The following is a 19,990-nucleotide window of genomic DNA, read 5'->3' as shown; positions in this document are numbered from 1 at the left end:
GGCAGATTGTTAGAAAGCCCAGGCAAAACCGGGACAGCAGAAGAGCTGGGCTCGGGACCTAGCCATCTAATGTTCTGAGACGTCTCTAAATGCCTCAGCCGTGGCATCCTTGTCCTACACTGCCTTGGCCTGCAATAACCTCTGTGATTTCGTCCCACCTTATCCTGACACTCCCATTCAGTTGTTTCAGATTGGGATTTATTTCACACCAGGGTTTTGCATGAGTCAGAATCTGAGCAAGGATGTCAGGGTTTGGTCCCGAACTTTGTTTACTTTCTCCATGCATTACATACTCCATACATACTTTGTTTACTTTCTCCATACATTACTTACTTCGGCATGAATTGGTTACTGAGGAACTGTTGGCCTCTCACGAAGTACACAGACTCAGGACTAACCACTTCTCCAAGACATCATCTTACAAGAATGGCTTGGGGAAGAGTGGCTGGAAAGCTGCCTGGTGGAGAAAGACCTGGGGGTGCTGGTCAAGAGCCGGCTGAATATGAGCCAGCAGTGTGCCCAGGTGGCCAAGAAGGCCAACGGCATCCTGGCCTGTATCAGAGATAGTGTGGCCAGCAGGAGCAGGGAGGTGACTGTCCCCCTGTACTGGGCACTGGTGAGGCCGCACCTCGAGTCCTGTGTTCAGTTTTGGGCCCCTCACTGCAGGAAAGACCTTGAGGTGCTGGAGCGTGTCCAGAGAAGGGCAACCAAGTTGGTGAAGGGTCTGGAGCACAAGTCTTGTGAGGAGCGGCTGAGGGAACTGGGGTTGTTTAGTCTGGAGGCCGAGGGGAGACCTGATCGCTCTCTACAACTACCTGAAAGGAGGTTGTGGTGAGGTGGGTGCTGGTCTCTTCTGTCAGGTGGCTGGAGATAGGACGAGAGGAAATGGCCTCAAGTTGCGCCAGGGGAGGTTTAGATTGGATCTTAGGGAATATTTCTTTACTGAAAGGGTTCTCAGTCATTGGAACAGGTTGCCCAGGGAAGTGGTTGAGTCACCATCCCTGGAGGTATTCAAAAGACGTGTAGATGTGGCGCTTAGGGACATGGCTTAGTGGTGGAGTTGGCAGTGTTAGGTTTATGGTTGGACTTGATGATCTTAAGGGTCTTTTCCAACCTAAATGATTCTATGATTCTAAGAATTGGAAGCAGTGTAAGATCAGAGTGGATAATAGAGAGGAAAGCCTCTCACCTCTTTCAGCTATAGCAAATGCCAAATACTACAACTTTTGCTGATTTTCCCTGACTGCCATCAGTGTTGTGTAAGATGCTGTCAGGTAGGAGCTGCATTAACTAGGAGATCCTGAGCCACCGTGGAAGCACAGTGTCCTCCCTCATAGCTGCCTTCTCCGCGAAGACTGTGCAAGTCAGATATGATTTGAGTCCTGTAGGATGACAAAGTCTTCTGAGAAAGGGAAATGCTTGGGTAGGTGTTTATGTAGTTATGCTGCTATTGCAAATTCCTATTTCTGGAGTGTGAACTTATGTTCACATTTGGAAGGACTTGATGGATCACCAGAATTTTTGCACAATGTTATGTGTGGAGACTGAAAACTTTCAGGGTGCTGTTGTGTGACAGAATTTGGTTTCTTTCCTCTCTGAGACAGTTTTTGAGACACTTGCTCTGTAGAAACTGAGCATGGGTGTTCGACTGGGCTTCTCCAGAAAAGAGACTCTGCTGACTACTGTTTGTGGCCACTCTTTTGGGTTTGTGTGGTGGGGTTTTGGTAGCTGGGTAGGGGCTGCAGGGCCGGCTCCTGGGAGAAGCTGCTCGAAGCTCCCCCAGCCCCAAGCCAGACCCGCTGCTGGCCCAGGCCGAGCCCCTCAGCGACGGCGGTAGCGCCTCTGGAGGAATGGAGTTAAGAGGGGAAACCTGTGGTGAGTCGGGGGATTGGGATGTGAGGGGAACCCCTCTGCGGGTACCGAGGTAAGTGAGGAAGGAGGGGAGGAGAGGCACCTGTGGATGTGGATGCCCCTGCAGCCTGCGGGGAGGCGGCAGGCTGTCCCCCCCAGCCCGTGGAGGGGAGCGGGGCAGCAGATGCCCACCTGCAGCCCGGGGAGAGAGGAGCCCACGCCGGAGCAGGGGGATGGATGCCCCCCAAGATGGCCGCCGCTCCCTGGGAAAGCCCACACTGGAGCAGGCTGGGACTGAAGGACTGCAGCCTGTGGGAAGGGACCCACGCTGGAGGAGTCTGTGAGGAACTGCAGCCCGCGGGAAGGACCCACGCTGGAGAAGTTGGTGAAGGGCTGTCTCCCGCGGGAGGGACGGACCCCACGGCGGAGCAGGGGCCGAGCGCGGAGTCCTCCTCCCCCTGAGGAGGAAGGAGCGGCAGAGACAAGGGGTGAGGAGCCGACCCCAGCCCCCGTCCCCTGTTCCCCAGGGAGAGAGAACCGGGAGTGGGGCTGAGGCGGGAAGGCGGGAGGGCTGGGGGGAAGGTATTTTAAGATTTGGTTTTACTTCCCATTATCCCTGTTTGATTTGTTTTGTAGTAAATTAAATTGATTTTGTTTCTTCCCCAAGCTGAGCCCGTCTTTTGCCCATGACCATAAGTGGGGAGTGACAAGTGTCCTTGTCTCGACCCATGAGAGTTTCTTTCTATTTTCTCCTCCTCATCCCACTGGGGCCAGGGGGGAGGAGTGAGCGAGCGGCTGTGTGGTGCTTTGTTGCCAGCTGGGCTGAAACCACGACAGCCAGCTGCAGGCTATAGCTGGTGTAGTATCTACTCAATATGTATATAGCTAGCTTTTATATTGTTGATTTGTCGTCCCTCGCCAGCGCCTTCAAGAACCCAGACATACATCACCAAAGAGGTAATATCCTTGAAAATTAAATACTGGTATCCAAAGAAAGGACATTTTGTGATCCCCATTGTCAGTTCACCAAAATCCCAGAAGCTTGGCTGCTGTTGACCTGAGGAAGCGGGCCACTGGCCTTCAGTGAAATAGCTTTGATGTGGGACAGTGGTGTGACCAGACACCAGGTTCTCCTCTCTGAGAGTTAACACTGAAGAAACCAACTCTGAAACTATAAAGAAGAAAGCCAAATGCGAAACTTTGTGTTGAAAAAAGTGCAGGTGCTCCTCAAAGAGAGTCTGCATACTTATCTCAGAGCCCAGGAGTCTCACACAAGAAGACCTTGTTTATATGAATTTTGTGGTTAAGCCTCATAAATTGCCAGGTGCCACCTGGATTTGAGAGTTCTGTATTGTGTTTAGTTGAAGTAACCTGTGGTTAGCACCAGGGTGGTATTGGGAGCTCGGAGGGACAGGGATAAGTGAGATAAACAGCACTGCAGTGTCTTTAAAAAGCAGAGTGAACACAGAAAGAGCAAGAGCACGCAGGAGAGAGAGCAAGCAAGCTTGACATTTGGAGCAAACTGGGCAGACATAGCAGCAGCTCTACAAACTGACAGTGAGCTAAAGGTAGGCTGGCAGTACTAATGACAGCATCCCAGATGCTTGTAGGACATCCAAGTGTTGGTTCCTTTTCCTGGTTTAATGTGCAGATCAGTGATTTTATTTTATACGTGCTTCCTCACTTCAGAGGTTGTTCTGTTCATTTTGGTAGACTATCTATAAAGGAAGGTCTCCCCGGATGTATTAAAAAAGGGGAAAAAAAATTTAAAAGTTTTGCGATCTTGCTCATCTTCAGAAATGTATGAAATATTGTGATCTGGGAAGAAAAGGGATTTCTTTTCCCTTTTCAAGATAAAAAGAGGCGATACTGAACACAGTTGTCAGAGTCGATTAAATAACCACAGCTGGGGGGTCACGCCTGGGGTTCATTCCATACGAATCTGAGTGGGGTAGACAGGGAGAGGAAAGATCGTTCAGTGTGACCCCCGACTAGAATAACAGAGCAGAGGCATATTTAGCATGAGTAGCAGGAAATATTCTGAGCACTGGGAATATTTCTAGCTCTCCCAAGAGAGCTGCTGAAATCTCCACTGCCTGGGAGCTAGGCAATTCAAAGCATTTGATGTGTTGGCAACAATTATCTACTGTAGAAGGTGAAGGTCAGGTGACCTGAGAGGGCTTCTTTGTCGTTCATTTCTTCCAGGGCATATTCAATGAAAGAGAAAAAAAGAAAAGAACGCTTGAACTTTTCTTTAGCAGGGGTAAACCCTGTCTGATTCATTGGAGTTGGTGATTAATAGCAGGAGTTAGGTCATGGGTTTGGAGATGAGTACGGCACTACGGTGGCACTTAGTCAAAGGGTTAGAAGAGTAGAGAAAGCATTAAATATTTTGCTCTAAAGGTACTTGGTGCTGGCTGTTTCTTTACAAACATAGATACCGCCCCGAGGAAGCATTGCTCATGGTTTAAGAGATTCCGAAGGTGCTGCTGGAGATGGTGAAATTACACAAAATTGCATAGGGTGTTATGTACAAGCAAAGGATCTGAACACAGGACTATTCAGGGGCAAATGGGTTATTGCTCAGTGGATAGATTTTACCAAGTCTGCCACAGGATGCAGCCAAGAAAGCAAGACAGTGGTAATGCTCTGAATACATCTGGGCACAGCTGCACATCACAGATCTGTGAACAGCAGAATGCAAGCAAGCGTGTTGCCAGGCTGGATCAGTGATGGACAGCAGGGAAACGCAGTGCAGAGAGAGATATTTAGTAGTATAGGCAGCTGGATGGAGCAATGTAGGCAGATGGGGACAGTGGTATGGGCAGCTTGTTCTCAGTGGGATGAAACGAAGAGAAGCTGGGAAGAAAACAAACCTAAATTTTAGTTGCCAAAGCCTAATGAACAATTTTGAAGTTAAACACAGCTCTTAAGGAAAGCGTCGAGCAGACTGGTATGTCATTCTGGATATGGAACTTAATCAAAGCATGCCGTCCTTTCCCAACAGACTCTGAAAGACTGTACTGAACTCATGCTTTATCAAAAGGTTATAAATGAAATCATCTCAGAAACACTCTGGGCATCATCACTTTAGACCATGACTTGGATGTCTTCTTATGAAGGACACCTTCTGAATAGACACTGAACTGAGATTTCTAGCAAGTTATGTGCATTGCTAAATGGCAATATAATCAGTTAAAGAACCACAGCCATACCCCACATCATTTCTAGTTCTAGTATAGAGCCTTAATGTATAGTTTTCCTCATTTTTGATACTCACACCAACCAGATCAGTAAAAACAAAGTAACTCAGAAAACGTAATTGCATCTTCTCTATACTGTTTGTTTACTTTGTGCACTTCTCATAGCCAGGTAATGAAAAATATGTTAGTCACTTTTGTTGTTGTTTCTACACAATTTTCTTTTCTAAGTCTGATGCAGTAGCAAAAAGTTTCAGTGTTTGAGGTGAAAGTCTTGTATTTATTTTTAAACAATACCATATTTCCATGGCAACCACTTTGATATTACTTTTGGCTGCATCTCTCTGAAAGCTAAAATTGGGGTCAGATTTGAACAGATATTTTCAGCTTTCCAGTACCAGTAATCCTTACAGAGAGAGTTCTCAGCAGGGTACTTAAACAGATGACTAACTTATGATGTATAAATATTCTCTCTAGAGCAAATCTGCAGCCAGTGTAAATTGCCATATCTCCTTTAGATTCCAGGGAACTACAGCACTTTGCATCAGAAGAGGATACACTCCTCCTGCTTTAATGGAGCTACTCACATTAATTAAGCACGTGCTAAAGTACCTTACAAAATTGGGGTCTGAATAAAGTCTACACTGGGATTGAGTAGTATGCCCTGCGCTGCTCATGTAGAATGGCATGTATTAGACACTTCAGATCAGACCAAGGACTAACAAGTGGTGTGAGAGCAGTGGTCTTGCTGTTTTAGATAATATAGCATGAGGCAGACAAAATTGTATCTTTCAGACACCAATCGAGTTTAGTTTCATATAAAAAAGTCACCAAACTGAAAATGTAATTCTGCTGTCTATTGTAGCTTTACTTATGGTAAGCTCAGTCAGGTGTAAGAAGAAAGGGGCAGATTTGGATATTCATACTGGATGACTAATGGCTTTATGTAAGGTGCATCAGTGATCTAATAGACACATGGATGCCTCAGGATCAAAGTCAAAACACATTTGGGCACTCATACGAGATACTGAGTGGACAGCCACGTCTGGGTCTCTCAGTTCAGTAGGTGTCTCGGATGAGTAACTCACTTTCAAAGCATTTCTCAGTTAAAGTGATTAGAACTGTTCTGTTAAAACCCATGGCATTATTATTAATTTTGGAAGATAAGCTAACTTACAGCTTCTTTCTCTTTCTCAGGTAGTCTGGTTTCTGCCAGACTGCAGATGTCAGTAACATCACAAATGGACCTTCCTGAAGAAATTCAGCATCCGTATACAAAATTTTCTGAATGGAAATTCAAGCTGTTTAAAGTGAGATCATTTGAAAAAAGACTTTCTGATGACAGCCAGCACATAAACAAAAACCAGGCAGAAGAGGTCACCTCTTCAAGCAAAGAAATCATACTGCATAAAGATGAAGCGGTGCCAAGAGGAGAAAAGATGGACTTAATGGGCAATAGGCAAGCACTTGAGAAAGATGCCAATGACATGCAAACAGAAGACAATAAAGCTCATCAGAACAATCTGAAGCAACTTTGCCGCATCTGTGGAGTTTCATTTAAAACTGATTGTTACAAGAGAACTCATCCAGTGCATGGGCCTGTGGATGATGAAACTCTGTGGCTTCTGAGAAAGAAAGAGAAAAAAGCAACCTCTTGGCCAGATCTTATTGCTAAGGTTTTTAAGATTGATGTGCGAGGGGATGTTGATACGATCCATCCCACTCAATTTTGTCACAACTGTTGGACTATTATCCATAGAAAATTCAGTAATACTCCATGTGAAGTATATTTTCCTAGAAACAGCACGATGGAGTGGCAACCCCACTCCCCAAACTGTGCTGTGTGCCACACTACCAGGCGGGGAGTCAAGAGAAAAAGCCAGCCACCCCGTGTACAACATGGCAAACGTGTGAAGACCGTTGCAGAACGTGCTCGAATAAACAGAGGTGTAAAGAACCAAGCACAGATAAACAACAAAAATTTAATGAAAGAGATTGTCAATTGCAAGAATATACATCTCAGCACCAAGCTGCTTGCAGTTGATTACCCAGTAGATTTCATTAAATCCATCTCTTGCCAGATCTGTGAGCATATTTTGGCCGATCCAGTGGAAACAACATGCAGACACTTGTTTTGCAGAACTTGCATCCTTAAATGTATCAAGGTTATGGGCAGCTATTGCCCCTCCTGCTGGTATCCTTGCTTCCCTACTGATCTGGTAACCCCAGTGAAATCCTTTCTGAACATCCTTGATAGCCTGGGTATAAGATGCCCTGTAAAGGAATGTGATGAAGAGATCTTGCATGGGAAATACAGCCAACACCTCTCCAGCCACAAGGAGATGAAAGAGAAAGAGCCCTACAGCCACGTAAATAAAGGTGGCCGACCGAGGCAGCATCTCCTGTCTTTGACCAGGAGAGCTCAGAAACATCGTCTGAGAGAACTGAAATGTCAAGTGAAGGCTTTTGCTGAGAAAGAAGAGGGTGGCGATATAAAGGCTGTATGCATGACTTTGTTCCTGCTAGCATTAAGAGCAAAAAATGAACACAGACAAGCAGACGAACTGGAGGCTATAATGCAAGGGAGAGGATCTGGACTTCACCCTGCTGTCTGCCTGGCCATCCGAGTCAACACGTTTCTCAGCTGTAGCCAATATCATAAAATGTATAGAACAGTAAAAGCTGTCACTGGAAGGCAGATCTTCCAGCCTTTGCACGCTCTTCGCACTGCTGAGAAAGCCCTCCTACCAGGTTATCATCCATTCGAGTGGAAACCTCCCTTGAAAAATGTCTCCACTAACACAGAAGTGGGAATTATAGACGGACTATCAGGATTGCCACTCTCAATTGATGACTATCCAGTAGACACAATTGCAAAGAGATTTCGATATGATGCAGCCTTGGTTTGTGCCTTAAAGGACATGGAGGAGGAGATCTTGGAAGGCATGAAAGCAAAAAACCTGGATGACTATTTGAACGGTCCCTTCACTGTGGTAGTAAAAGAGTCCTGTGATGGAATGGGAGATGTCAGTGAGAAGCATGGAAATGGACCTGCTGTCCCAGAGAAGGCTGTTCGCTTTTCTTTCACAGTCATGAACATTGCTATAGCACATGGGAATGAAAGCAAGAGGATCTTTGAAGAAGTAAAGCCCAATTCAGAGTTGTGTTGCAAGCCCTTGTGCCTTATGCTGGCTGATGAATCTGATCATGAAACTCTGACGGCAATCCTGAGCCCTCTCATAGCAGAAAGAGAGGCTATGAAAAACAGTGAACTGCTACTTGAAATGGGAGGCATCCTGAGAACATTCAAATTCATCTTTAGGGGTACAGGATATGATGAGAAACTTGTGCGGGAAGTGGAAGGGCTGGAGGCCTCAGGTTCCACTTACATTTGTACCCTGTGTGACGCAACCCGCCTGGAGGCATCCCAGAATTTGGTCTTCCACTCCATAACCAGGAGCCATGCTGAAAATCTGGAGCGGTATGAAATATGGAGGTCCAACCCATATCACGAATCTGTTGATGAGCTCCGTGACAGAGTGAAGGGTGTTTCAGCCAAACCTTTTATTGAGACTGTTCCGTCCATAGATGCGTTGCACTGCGACATTGGCAACGCAACAGAATTCTACAGGATCTTCCAGATGGAGATCGGTGAAGTTTACAAGAATCCTGATGTGTCTAAAGAGGAGAGGAAGAGGTGGCAGTTGATTCTGGACAAACATCTCAGGAAGAAGATGAACTTGAAACCTATGATGAGGATGAGCGGAAATTTTGCTAGAAAGCTCATGTCCAAAGAGACAGTAGAGGCAGTATGTGAGTTAATAAAGTGTGAGGAAAGGCATGAAGCCCTGAAAGAACTAATGGACCTTTATCTGAAGATGAAGCCAGTGTGGCGATCCTCGTGCCCTGCCAAGGAGTGTCCAGAATTGCTGTGCCAGTATAGCTACAATTCACAGCGTTTTGCTGAGCTCCTATCGACAAAGTTCAAGTACAGATACGAAGGCAAGATTACAAATTATTTCCACAAAACCCTTGCTCATGTTCCTGAAATCATTGAAAGAGATGGTTCCATTGGGGCCTGGGCAAGTGAAGGAAATGAGTCTGGAAACAAACTGTTTAGGAGGTTCCGAAAAATGAATGCCAGGCAGTCCAAATGCTATGAGATGGAGGATGTCTTGAAGCATCACTGGCTGTATACCTCTAAGTACCTCCAGAAGTTCATGAATGCTCATAAAACATTAAAAAGCCAGGGCTTCACCATTGATCCAGAGGATAGTTTAGGTGACTCCTTGCCACTGGAGGTCTTGGAAAGCAATGATTCATTGGAGCTCTAAATGTAAAACACATTTGGTGTTGGATTTGTGACGGGGTCTTCCTGCAAGAAGGCAGCTCCTTTTTCAGGCCTGTAGAGGTACAGGGAAGTCTGAAACAATCATTTTTACACTCGCTGTTAAAGGTGCTGAGTGGAGTTTAATAAACACCACGGCTTTTGGGAGTTTCCAAGAGGCAATGCAGTGGTGCATTTACCAGTTGTTATGTGAGATGAAAGCAGAAACAAATTGCCAAGAAGGGTCTTCGGTTTGTTTTGGTCTTAGAGTGTTGTTTACAGGTGAGAAAGCCAAAGTAAACAAGGTTTTATATAAAGTAGCATTTTGGAATTAATATGATTCTGGAGAGTGATGACAGTTGCTGAAAAAGGGAGTGTGGCTATTTGTTCTGCTTGTATTTTTAAAACTATTTTTTATTTACTTCTTAAGGGGGTTTGATTGTTTTATTGATGATCCTTTGGCTTTTATAAGCAAGGATTTGTCAGTGTGACACTTGGGCAATTGTTTTGGGATGAAGTTCAGTTATTTTTGTATAAAATACTGACTAAAGATGCAAACTTTGATCTCAGAAACTTTAAAAAATATTATTATCTAACATTTATATTATAGTACTGCTTAGGAGCAGGTGGTGGTATCACCATGCTAATTTACTATATGAAGATATAGGAAAGGTAGCTGGAATTTTTTAAAGATATTTTTATCGTAGTCTGTTTACTCTAAAATGCAATCTTGTACTTGTTCTCCTAAATCAGGATTTACAGTGCCTTGTGGTTATCTCACTATACAACATATATTCCAGCTCTGCTGTGTAGCTTGTTGCTTCATGGGCATTTTAGATCTCTGTGGTAACTTCAGTATATAGTATAATTTTTATTAGTAGAGTTTTATTGGGTGAATTGCTGGCCTCACTGAAGTCACCAGTAAATCATCATTAATACCAGCAGGCCCACAGTTTCACCAAGTGACTTTAGTCGCAGCAGACCCATTTCTCAGGCGATGGATATTACCTTGATCAGACACATGCCAGTGTTCTGATCTTCTCTATTAGGATATTTCACTGACTGCTGCTGATGTGCTCCCATTGTATCTGACACCGAGCGTTTTCACACCTGCAATACACCACACTCACAGTCTTATCTTCCTAATCTGTAAGAGGAATGATATTTATTAACCTCAAAGATAGCTGGCATACAAGATTAGTTAAAAAGCAATGAACTGTCTTGAAATTACTGCATACTATATTTTACATTATTACAGCAATGTTTAGTTGGCATTCCTGTGTACTATATTAGATGAATCACTTTGTTGTTGGTATTTGCCTTTCTGAAGTGGTATTTAGTATATTCCTATACTAAAATTATATTAATTTAATTCAATGACATATTCATGAAATATACTCGAAAATACCTGAGATGCCCTAAAATCATCTAGCCTTTCAGATTTGCACCTGTAGCTAGGGCATTACTGTGTTCAGAGTAGTATTTCTGAAACAAGATTAAATGCAGAAACAATCAAAGCATGGATCTAAAAGAATCCGCTTTTTGTTTTTGTTTTGATGTGGCAGAAGTTGGTTTGTGAGTGTAAGTGAATCAAAAACTTAAAGAATTAATGGTCTGAGGTTTGTTTAGTAGTATCTTGTTCATGTTATTTACTCTATCTTTGAGGGTCTGGTATTTACCATTTATGGACAATGAAAAAATAGAGTTAAGTGTTAGTAATTAGCACAAATATTTGTGTTATTCTGATTATGTCTTTCTTTTGATTTTATTAACTAAAATACTATTTTTTAAAGTATTCTGTAATTTAGGATTTTGTTTTAATATGGTTTCTTTAAACATAGTTTAACATTATGTCAAAATTTACACTTGGAAATAATGCCTTTTACTTAAAACATTTACTTTTCTAAGCAGTCATAAGGACTACAGCATCTTTTTTATGGTGTACCATGTATGGCTGCACCTACTGAGTGTTTCTAGATTAATTTTTTTTTCAATTCTTTGAATAAAACAAGTATTTCCCATAGAGCATAAATACCAGGTTTAGATTAAGGATCATTCTTTAGCAATAAATGCAGACAACAAGTAGAGCTCTTTCCCAGGGAGTATAAAAATCAGGAATAAAGAGCATCCTTTAGCAGTAAATGCAGATATAGTCTGCATTTTTAGTTGGCATATATTTCATCACGCAAATAGTTGCACGCTTTTCTTTTTTTCTTTGTATGTATATTTGGGACAACTGTATTACCTTATTACCTGTTTTATCCTTGACTCTGCCTAAATAACCTAGGGCCTAGTTTAACAATCTTGACGCAGCTCATGGTGATTTTCCCTCCATTTAAGCGGTATATACAGTTTTTGTTGCCTTTTGCACAGAAGTGAATTTCACTCCCAGGTAGTCCGGACCCATTCATTGCAATGCCTATGTGCCACTGGAGTGACAGACCAGACTGTGTTCATTTTGCACATGTAATTTCAGTGACTCCGCTAACATTTTCAAATTCCAAATTCACTTTAATAAGCTTCTGATGTAACAGCCAGTGATTTGTCTCACTGCCTTCAAAAGGGTTGAGTAAGTTTTATCCATATATGTATGATTTCTCAAGACGAGGCTTATATCCTGGGGTAACTTGTCAGACTGAACAGAACCTGGACGGGGACAGAGACTACAGTGGCATGTGAAAGTATTCTTCTCTGAAATATTATTATGCCATCAAGACACATTTCACATTCTACCAGCTCTGGGCACAATAGCTGACACAGAGAACTACTACTATTTTTTTTTTTTTTTCTTTTCTTTCGACTTGGATCTAGTTTATTCTTCTTCTTCCCCATTGTTGACAACTTCTGTAAATCAAGAGACTCTCTTTGAGAGTTTTGAACTCATTAAAACAAACAGCACTGAAAGGGTAGGTACCTGCAAGTGAAGCTTTTGTAAACAGGGATAAAATAACAATGCTGCATGTACACAGCCATGCATCGGAAGGCAAACAAATTCTGATTGCAGACAGGTGCATCATTTGGTTATGCAGTCTATTGTTAAGCTTTTTGATTTTGAAGAGGCTTTAGAAAAATGGAGACACTTTTATTCATGGTACTCTTTCAAACCTTCACATTTTCTTTTTTACATTAATACTTCATACAAATCCTTCGGTAATTCATGGTAAATAATTTCCTTCTGAACATGTATTGACTGTAGCTTTTATACAATCACATTATGTATCTTGTTTTGTTTGGTCTTATTCAAGGGCTTCGTATGGTGAATTGGCATGTTATGAAATGATGTGAACTATGTTAGAAGCCCTGATTCTGGTCTCATGTATTTTTTTCCTCACAGGAATAATTCTATTGACTTTAAGCAAATCAGCTTAGACTTTTAGTCAGGTAGTTCAGAAACAAATTCTAGATATTTACAGCACCCTAATTTCTGACTACACTGAGTTCTGTGCTTTGTCTCACTGCACGGCTTCATAATGTTACCTTTTCTTACTGTATTACAGTTTCTTAATTAATGAAACCTGTTTAAAATAAAGGTCTTATCAATATTTAAGTTTCCGGCTTTGTATTTCTTACCAGTTTTTCAATTATGTACATAATTTCATGGTAAGAGTCTCACTTCTCATTCAAATTGTGGATGCTTTTCATATTTAGGCTGTTCTAATACCCAGAGACAGCTGTGATTCCAGCCTTGTTCTGGAAGTCACTAAATTAACACAAATGCATATTACTCTGTGAGTCTCGGCAGTCCTTTCAGCACCTTTCCTCACAGGCAACTGTTTGACAGAAAACTAAACTAATTTAAAAACAGTTTTATTTAGTCCGTAAATGGCTTTTGCTTCATTTACAAATACCATCCCAGTGTTTGTTTAAAACCAGCCTCACACTGTTATGTCCATGCTAATATGTTAAGCCTCTTTACTGGTTTCCGTGCACCCTTTGCATCAAATTTTGGCTCCTCGTCATAGACTGAGCTGCAAAGATTAGTTCCAATCTACCTTTCAGTTCATGAATTGTAGCTTCCCTTTATTCCACTTCAGAAAATCTTTCTTTCTTCCCTGCAATGATATCTCAGGGTCAAATGACTTATGTAAACCAACTGGTTTGGGTGGAATTAATGATGAGCAAATTGAGCTACCTGATTTCCTTGTGCAATCAGGTAATTAGACATCTAATTTCTGGACTTTATATCACCAACTTAGTTCTTTCATCTGACCTTGAATAAAAAATGTTGGATGGAAAAAACAGAACCCATATAAAACAAAAAAACAAGCCTCAGAGAGTTTCCAGGTAAATTAGGGTGATTTAACCCCTTTATTCCTAAACCTGTAATAACTGACTGAATTTTACTTTTCATGTATTCCTATTAGAATCGGGATCAGATGAAGAATAATGAGGCCTGTCACCACTCTTCTTCAGAGTACTGTTTTAGGGGACTGAATATGGCACAATTTTCAAACAGCTGACCGGCTGCAACTCCTAAGTGTGGGAGCTTTTCTACCTTCTGCATCCAGCTTAATATTGTCCATAATACAAAAGGACACATTAGAAGGGATTTAATTAGCACCTTTTCTAGCAGCATCGAGAGAGAGGTCGAGGTGTATTTTGAATACCCAGCTCTTTCTCTGAAGGTGGGTATTCTGATCCAGTGGATGAGGAAATTCACAGTAACTACCACCCGAAGGAGGTCCTGCACACCTGTGGTAGTGGCCAGTGCCCTGTTCTTGAGAACTCAGAAGGTTTATAAGGTTACTGTCTTGCTTTTTTTAAAGAAAAAATGGGCTTCGGTGTCACGATTTTCAAAGGTCAAGTAGAGGCACCAAATTAGAGTTTGATTTTCAGGGGCTGTTGCTGAAGCCCTTCCCAGAAGTTAGTCTTGTTTGAAATGGGATAGGGTAGGAAATCAAATACGGAGGGAGCTATAGCCACCAATCATGAAAAAAAAAAGAAGTCAGACAGCCCTTCTGTCTTTAGTACATTGAGTCTAGCAGTAAATAACTTTACAGATTCCTTTTCAATCTGAATTAAATCTTTTCCTTTTGCTTTGGGCTCCCAGTTACATTATTTCCACTCCTTTCAATGGTCTATTGGTGCAATGAGTCACTCTGAACTATGACGCATGTTTTAGTGCTACCACTAAAGTTTGTGCTGTGCCTTTCCTCTAGATTAATCAGGTACTTCAGGGTCCAAGCACCTTTCAATAGCAGTAAAATCCATATATTATTCTTGTAAAAGCTGATAATAACAACGTAGTGTTACTAAAATGTGTCTGGGAACCACGACGCTGCTTGTTGTGGTTACAAAACACACAGGTCAGTTGGATGCAGATACAATAGAGGTTTATTTCTGTACTCAAATCTACTTCATTTTATCTTCTAATTCTAACCTGCCTGAGGAAGAAACGTCTTGTATTGATTAGCTGGTTTTGAAGACAATCAATGCTCTAACAAGTACATGACTCAAAAGTGTCATCAGAATTATCAAGGAATTAAGTACTTTCTGCAGTCTTGAATGCTATGTCAAGTGTCTTCTTTACAGGCTGACTGATGTTCATATATCTCTTTATGTTCGAGTCCTCTGGAATATTATATTACTTGAGTTATGACTTCCTCTTCCCGCGGTGACCACAGTCACTGAGCTGTGATTTAATGCTGCTTGTACTGCCCTTCACTGTGAGGCTGGGACATGGTTTGACCAAGCAATTTCTCCCTCCTACTCAAATAAACCATAGATTTAAAAAAAGCACAGCTCCAACATACAATACACTAATGTTATGGGCCTGATGAGGAATATCGTAAAGTCTGACTGTGAATTGCTTTTTTCATAGCCACAGTCTTAAAGTAAAGAACAACAGCTCAGGGAAGAATTGGCAGGGGCCTCAGTGTGTGCTTGTGCTTGCCACATGCTGAGCGAACCTGCACGCACCTCCCGGGGGCTCAGGGAGTCACTGCAGGTGCAGGAGTCAGTTCTGGAAATCCAGAGATGCTCCCAACATACTGCAGTCACACCGCCAGGCTTTATCTCGGGGCTGAACATCACTTCCGCTACCCCAATGTCGAGCTTTCCCTTTGGAAAATGTTTCCATCCTTTTATTTGTCTGCACTAGCGTCGTGGTTTAACCCCAGCCAGCAAACTGAGCACCACGCAGCCGCTCACTCACTTCCCCCCCAATACCCAGTGGGATGGGGGAGAAAATCGGGAAAAGAAGTAAAACTCGTGGCTTGAGATAAGAATGGTTTAACAGAACAGAAAAGAAGAAACTAATAATGATAAAGATAACACTAATAAAAAGACAACAGTAATAAGAAAAGGATTGGAATATACAAATGATGCGCAGTGCAATTGCTCACCACCCGCCGATTGACACCCAGCCAGTCCCCGAATGGTGATCCCCCCACCCCGCTCCCCCCAGTTTATATACTGGGCATGACGTCCCATGGTATGGAATACCCCTTTGGCCACGTTGGGTCAGCTGCCCTGGCTGTGTCCCCTCCCAACTTCTTGTGCCCCTCCAGCTTTCTCACTGGCTGGGGATGAGAAGCTGAAAAATCCTTGACTTTACACTAAACATTACTCAGCAACAACTGAAAACATCAGTGTTATCAACATTACTGAACTCAAAACATAGCGCTGTACCAGCTACTAGGAAGACAATTAACCCTATCCCAGCTGAAACCAGGACAGCTAGCGGACAAATTTGTCACACAGTGTGGGGTCTGAGGAACTGGAGATAATGACAGTAACTGGGAGAGGTAACAGGCAAAAACTCGGACTGGACATTGCCAGGGAGTTCAATAATTGTGGGGAGTTTTTGTTGTTGTAAAATGGCGAAGGGACGGGAGGTGGGGTTTTGCTGTATAAGTATATTGTCCCCTTTGCTGGTGTTGTGATGATGTGTCTTTAATTTTGGTGTGGATTTTTTTTTGGCTGATGTAAATGAAGTCTATGAAGAGTGCATGATGAATGTATATTTGAATGACAATTAGCTGAGTAAGACTTATGACTAACCTACAAAAGGGGATGTTGACTATTGAATGTCACCAGTTTGAAGGGACTTTACATGGGCATGATATTATTTCTTGGAAAAACATATAGCACTATATGCTCTGTAGCATGACAAAGGAAACAGGAAGCTGGCATTGAAATCTATGAATTTATACCAATATCAGAGTGGTGAGAGGAGAGTCAGGGTGATAATACTTTCCATTTACAAGCTCTATCCCAGCTATAACCTCCCTCAGCACATGAAAGGGTTGGAGACGGAAACTTTGTATGGTTGCCCTTTACTTTGCTCTGCTCTTGACTTGAGTTGTGAAGGTTTTAAGGGACTACTGAGCATACATGTCTGTGTTGAGAGGAATACTGTACTACAGATGCTGCTTTGTAAAGGAGTGGCTGCTCAGGGTCTGCACATAGTGATCAAATGGCTGACAGCTGCTCCCGTTTTTCTTTTTTATTCAGGGGTCCAGCGTGAGAGCTGGACTGTGAATACTGAGCTATTATTGTTGGCTCACAAATGTTGAGCTGATGGTATTGATTTTTTGAAAAGATGTTTGGAGCAGTAATAAAAATAAAAAATAAAGTCAAGAATGATGAGGCTTTACAAATAGCCAATAAAAGAATCCACAAAAAACTTAGTAAACTCTTGGGCTATTCAACCTTGACAATGTCCTTTTCAATCTGAATCCAGTCTTCTCCCCGTGCTTTGAGCAGCCAGCTGCATTTGTTTCCACCCTCACAATGCTCCACTGGCTCAATTGAGTCACTCTGAGCGACAGCTTGCACTTCTAAGCTTTCACACTCTACACAGTCACCCTGGGAGAGCAGAGAAAGAAATGCATAGTGGAGGACTTGGAGTAAATGATAAAAGTCCTGTTCATCAGAAGGAGCTTCTTCTGAAGGCAATGGGAGCTCACAGCATGGAGTGGCTGTGAAGCTAGACCCCTTATCCGACTTCAGATGGACCTCCCAAGCACACATGCCATCCTTTCGTAGACTTTGGGATTTACAGTGTTTGATTTACCCCATGAGTAGGTGAAAAAAATGCACTCATTTTTATTATAAACTTTATTAGCTTACTGGAGTTTAAAAAATACAAATACAAAGCAGTTATTGAGCACAGTGGTTTAAAAAAGCAGTTTGATTTTTACTATGAGATGATATTCCACAACTGCAGCCAAAACTGACATATAATCGTGCAATACCTCTCAAAATAAAAAATTAATTATCCAGAATTAAATGCTCTGTATGTAAGCTTTCCATAATGGAAGTCCCTGAAGAAAACTGTCCCTCAGTGTCTGAATATTTCATTATTTCTGACACAAGGGACTTAAGCCACCACTTTAGTTTAAAACCAGAGTAATTAGTCTAATTTTATTTCATTACACCAACATAAAATGAGAGTAATGCAGCTATAAATTAGGCCAAATATTTCTAGAACTACTCACTAAGATAAAAAATTAAAATGGGTAATATAAAGTTCTTTATGGACAGAAGCTAACAGCACTGAGTACATAGGATAATGTCTTATCCTACCAGCAGTTCCATTAAACTCACTGGGGATAACCGGGGAGTAAGTTATAGCATAAAATACAGCACACAGTTACCACTATCTGGCTGTGCATTTGCACAGTGCCCTCTATGATGGAGTTCCTATCCGGGCATTACAAAAATACACGTAAGAGACAAAATAAATTCATGAGCTTTGAAAAGTAGCTGAAATATCGCAATAACTGAAATGAATTAAGTAAAAAGATCTCTTCGAGCTCCAATAACCCATTCTGCTTCAACCATTACTAGCTGTCTTTGACCGTGATTTCATTTCCTCCCAGGTGAATACAAATCAGCAGCGTAAATCTATTCAAACAACCTCCGAAGAAAGGACTTTTTCGCTGGTGTTGTTAACTTCATGGCTGTCTTTTTACGCAATGGTTTCATGGGTTGCTTTTTCAGGTGCACCACCTTTTTGGGAGTTTGTAGCCCTTTATTAAGGTCAACGTGCTCGTTGCAGAAGTACTTGACATTTGCTTCTGAGAGACGTAGGAGCATGCTCTCTGAGAGATCCATACATTGTGCGTGGACCCAGTGGCCAGCCCCACTGGAGCACAGGATCATTGCAGGCTTGTTGAGCTCTGTTGAATAGAAAGGGACCCAGGTGTTAATGTCAATATTGCAACTGGCAGAGCAGGTGATCCAGTAGCCTGTTTCTGATTCATCTTCTTCATCATCTTCATTGTAAGTGTCAGTATCATCAACATCAAAACTATTGGCTTCAGCACTAAAACAAAACTCTTCCGAATCTTCAAATGGAGTGGAGTCTCCAGGGTCTTCGGTTGAGGTCTGACTGGAAATTTGTGCCGTCAGTTCTTCCTCCTGGTCCTCTTCTGCTCCTTTGCATCTCAAAATGTAGAAGTAGTTTGCATCTGAGATTAACTGTTTGTTGGCTCCTGGAATGCCCAGCAATACAGACCCTTTACCCATATCACAGCCAAACCACATCCTGCAGTGTTTGATATCTGGTGTCCAGTCCGGGCTCGCCCTTTCGACAATCTCTATCTTACTATCTTCCAGAACTATGGTGTTACACACCAACCGTTTCTGGTTGTCAGACTGGTAGCCCCCGACAAGGACAAATTCGGAATCACCCGTTTGAGTCACTATAGCACTTGACACAGATATCCCCCCTGGCAAAATGGTGCAGGTCACGGCTGGGCTGCCCAGTGGGAGATCAACTTTTAGCTTGTACAAGCTGGGGGACCTCGTGTTATTTTGAAGCGAATGGCCACCCAAAATGTAGATTGTATCGTTTCTGGCCACTGAAACGTGGAAAGCGAGTCCGTCTTGGAGCTCTGGAAGTACGTATGATGTACAGCATCCAAACTCAAAATCAACGAGAAACACAGATGGCAAACAGTCAACTACACTGTTCCATTTTTCAGTGGTTCTTTGTGCAAGAGGAGTATATGCTCTCCCTCCAAATATAACGCTCATGCTTTTTCCCCGGCTATGAACTACATTAATTGTATGCCCATATCTAGCTTCAGGGACATCTCCACCCAGGTCTTTCTCAACGCATTGCAACATGGTTTTCTTGCTATTTTTGCTGACCAGACTCATAACATAAATCTTATCAGAAAGGTCATTGTTAGGTGTTTTCCCACCATGGATGATATACTGGTACTCGTCAGACTCCGCATTGCCTCTGAGCGTGCAAAGAGCAGGGTAGCGGAGGGGGGGGAGGTAACAGGAGTCTTTAGAGAAGAAGGCAGGTTTCATTTTGAGCTCGTTCTGCTTTATATCGAGGAGGAAAACACCAGTGGGACAGGATCTCTTTGGCCATCCTTTCTGCCCCAAAAAGAAAACATGCCCGTCAAAATTCAGGAGAGAGAAGCCTGGCTGAAGCAAGGACGAATTACTGACGGCCGATGCCACCTGCAGCGACATTCTGTTTGGTGACTGGGCCATACCGCGGTCAATATCTGAGGGAAAAAACCCACAAAAACACAAAAGGAACACATGAAACGTGCTTTAGACCCTGCGAGAGTCGTTCAACAGCAGTGGAAGAAATCGTATTAAAGCTGCGCTTCGCGCTTGGAGAGCCAAGCAGAGACCCTTCCCC

The 19,990-nt window shown here is 42.6% G+C and overlaps 2 protein-coding genes across 2 annotated transcripts; one reads left to right on the top strand and one right to left on the bottom strand.

The window, feature by feature from the left end:
• The first annotated feature begins 6,189 nt into the window (after positions 1 to 6,189).
• RAG1 (recombination activating 1) lies at positions 6,190 to 9,565 on the top strand. The gene is given in 2 exon segments (XM_009928640.2): positions 6,190 to 6,222; positions 6,224 to 9,565. Coding segments are annotated over 2 exon segments (3,195 nt in total). The 3' UTR covers positions 9,386 to 9,565.
• Positions 9,566 to 17,457: 7,892 nt separating this feature from the next.
• Positions 17,458 to 19,855, bottom strand: RAG2 (recombination activating 2). Its single transcript, XM_009928639.2, has one exon. The coding sequence runs from the start codon at positions 19,834 to 19,836 to the stop codon at positions 18,229 to 18,231; it is 1,608 nt and encodes a 535-aa protein (XP_009926941.1). The 5' UTR covers positions 19,837 to 19,855; the 3' UTR covers positions 17,458 to 18,228.
• Between the last annotated feature and the right edge of the window lie 135 nt (positions 19,856 to 19,990).

Source organism: Haliaeetus albicilla, chromosome 5 (assembly GCF_947461875.1).
Source record: "Haliaeetus albicilla chromosome 5, bHalAlb1.1, whole genome shotgun sequence".
In the NCBI taxonomy this organism is placed as follows: Eukaryota; Metazoa; Chordata; class Aves; order Accipitriformes; family Accipitridae; genus Haliaeetus; species Haliaeetus albicilla.
The sequence above is the reverse complement of the archived record's forward strand: the minus strand, read 5'-3'. Positions and strand labels throughout refer to the sequence as shown.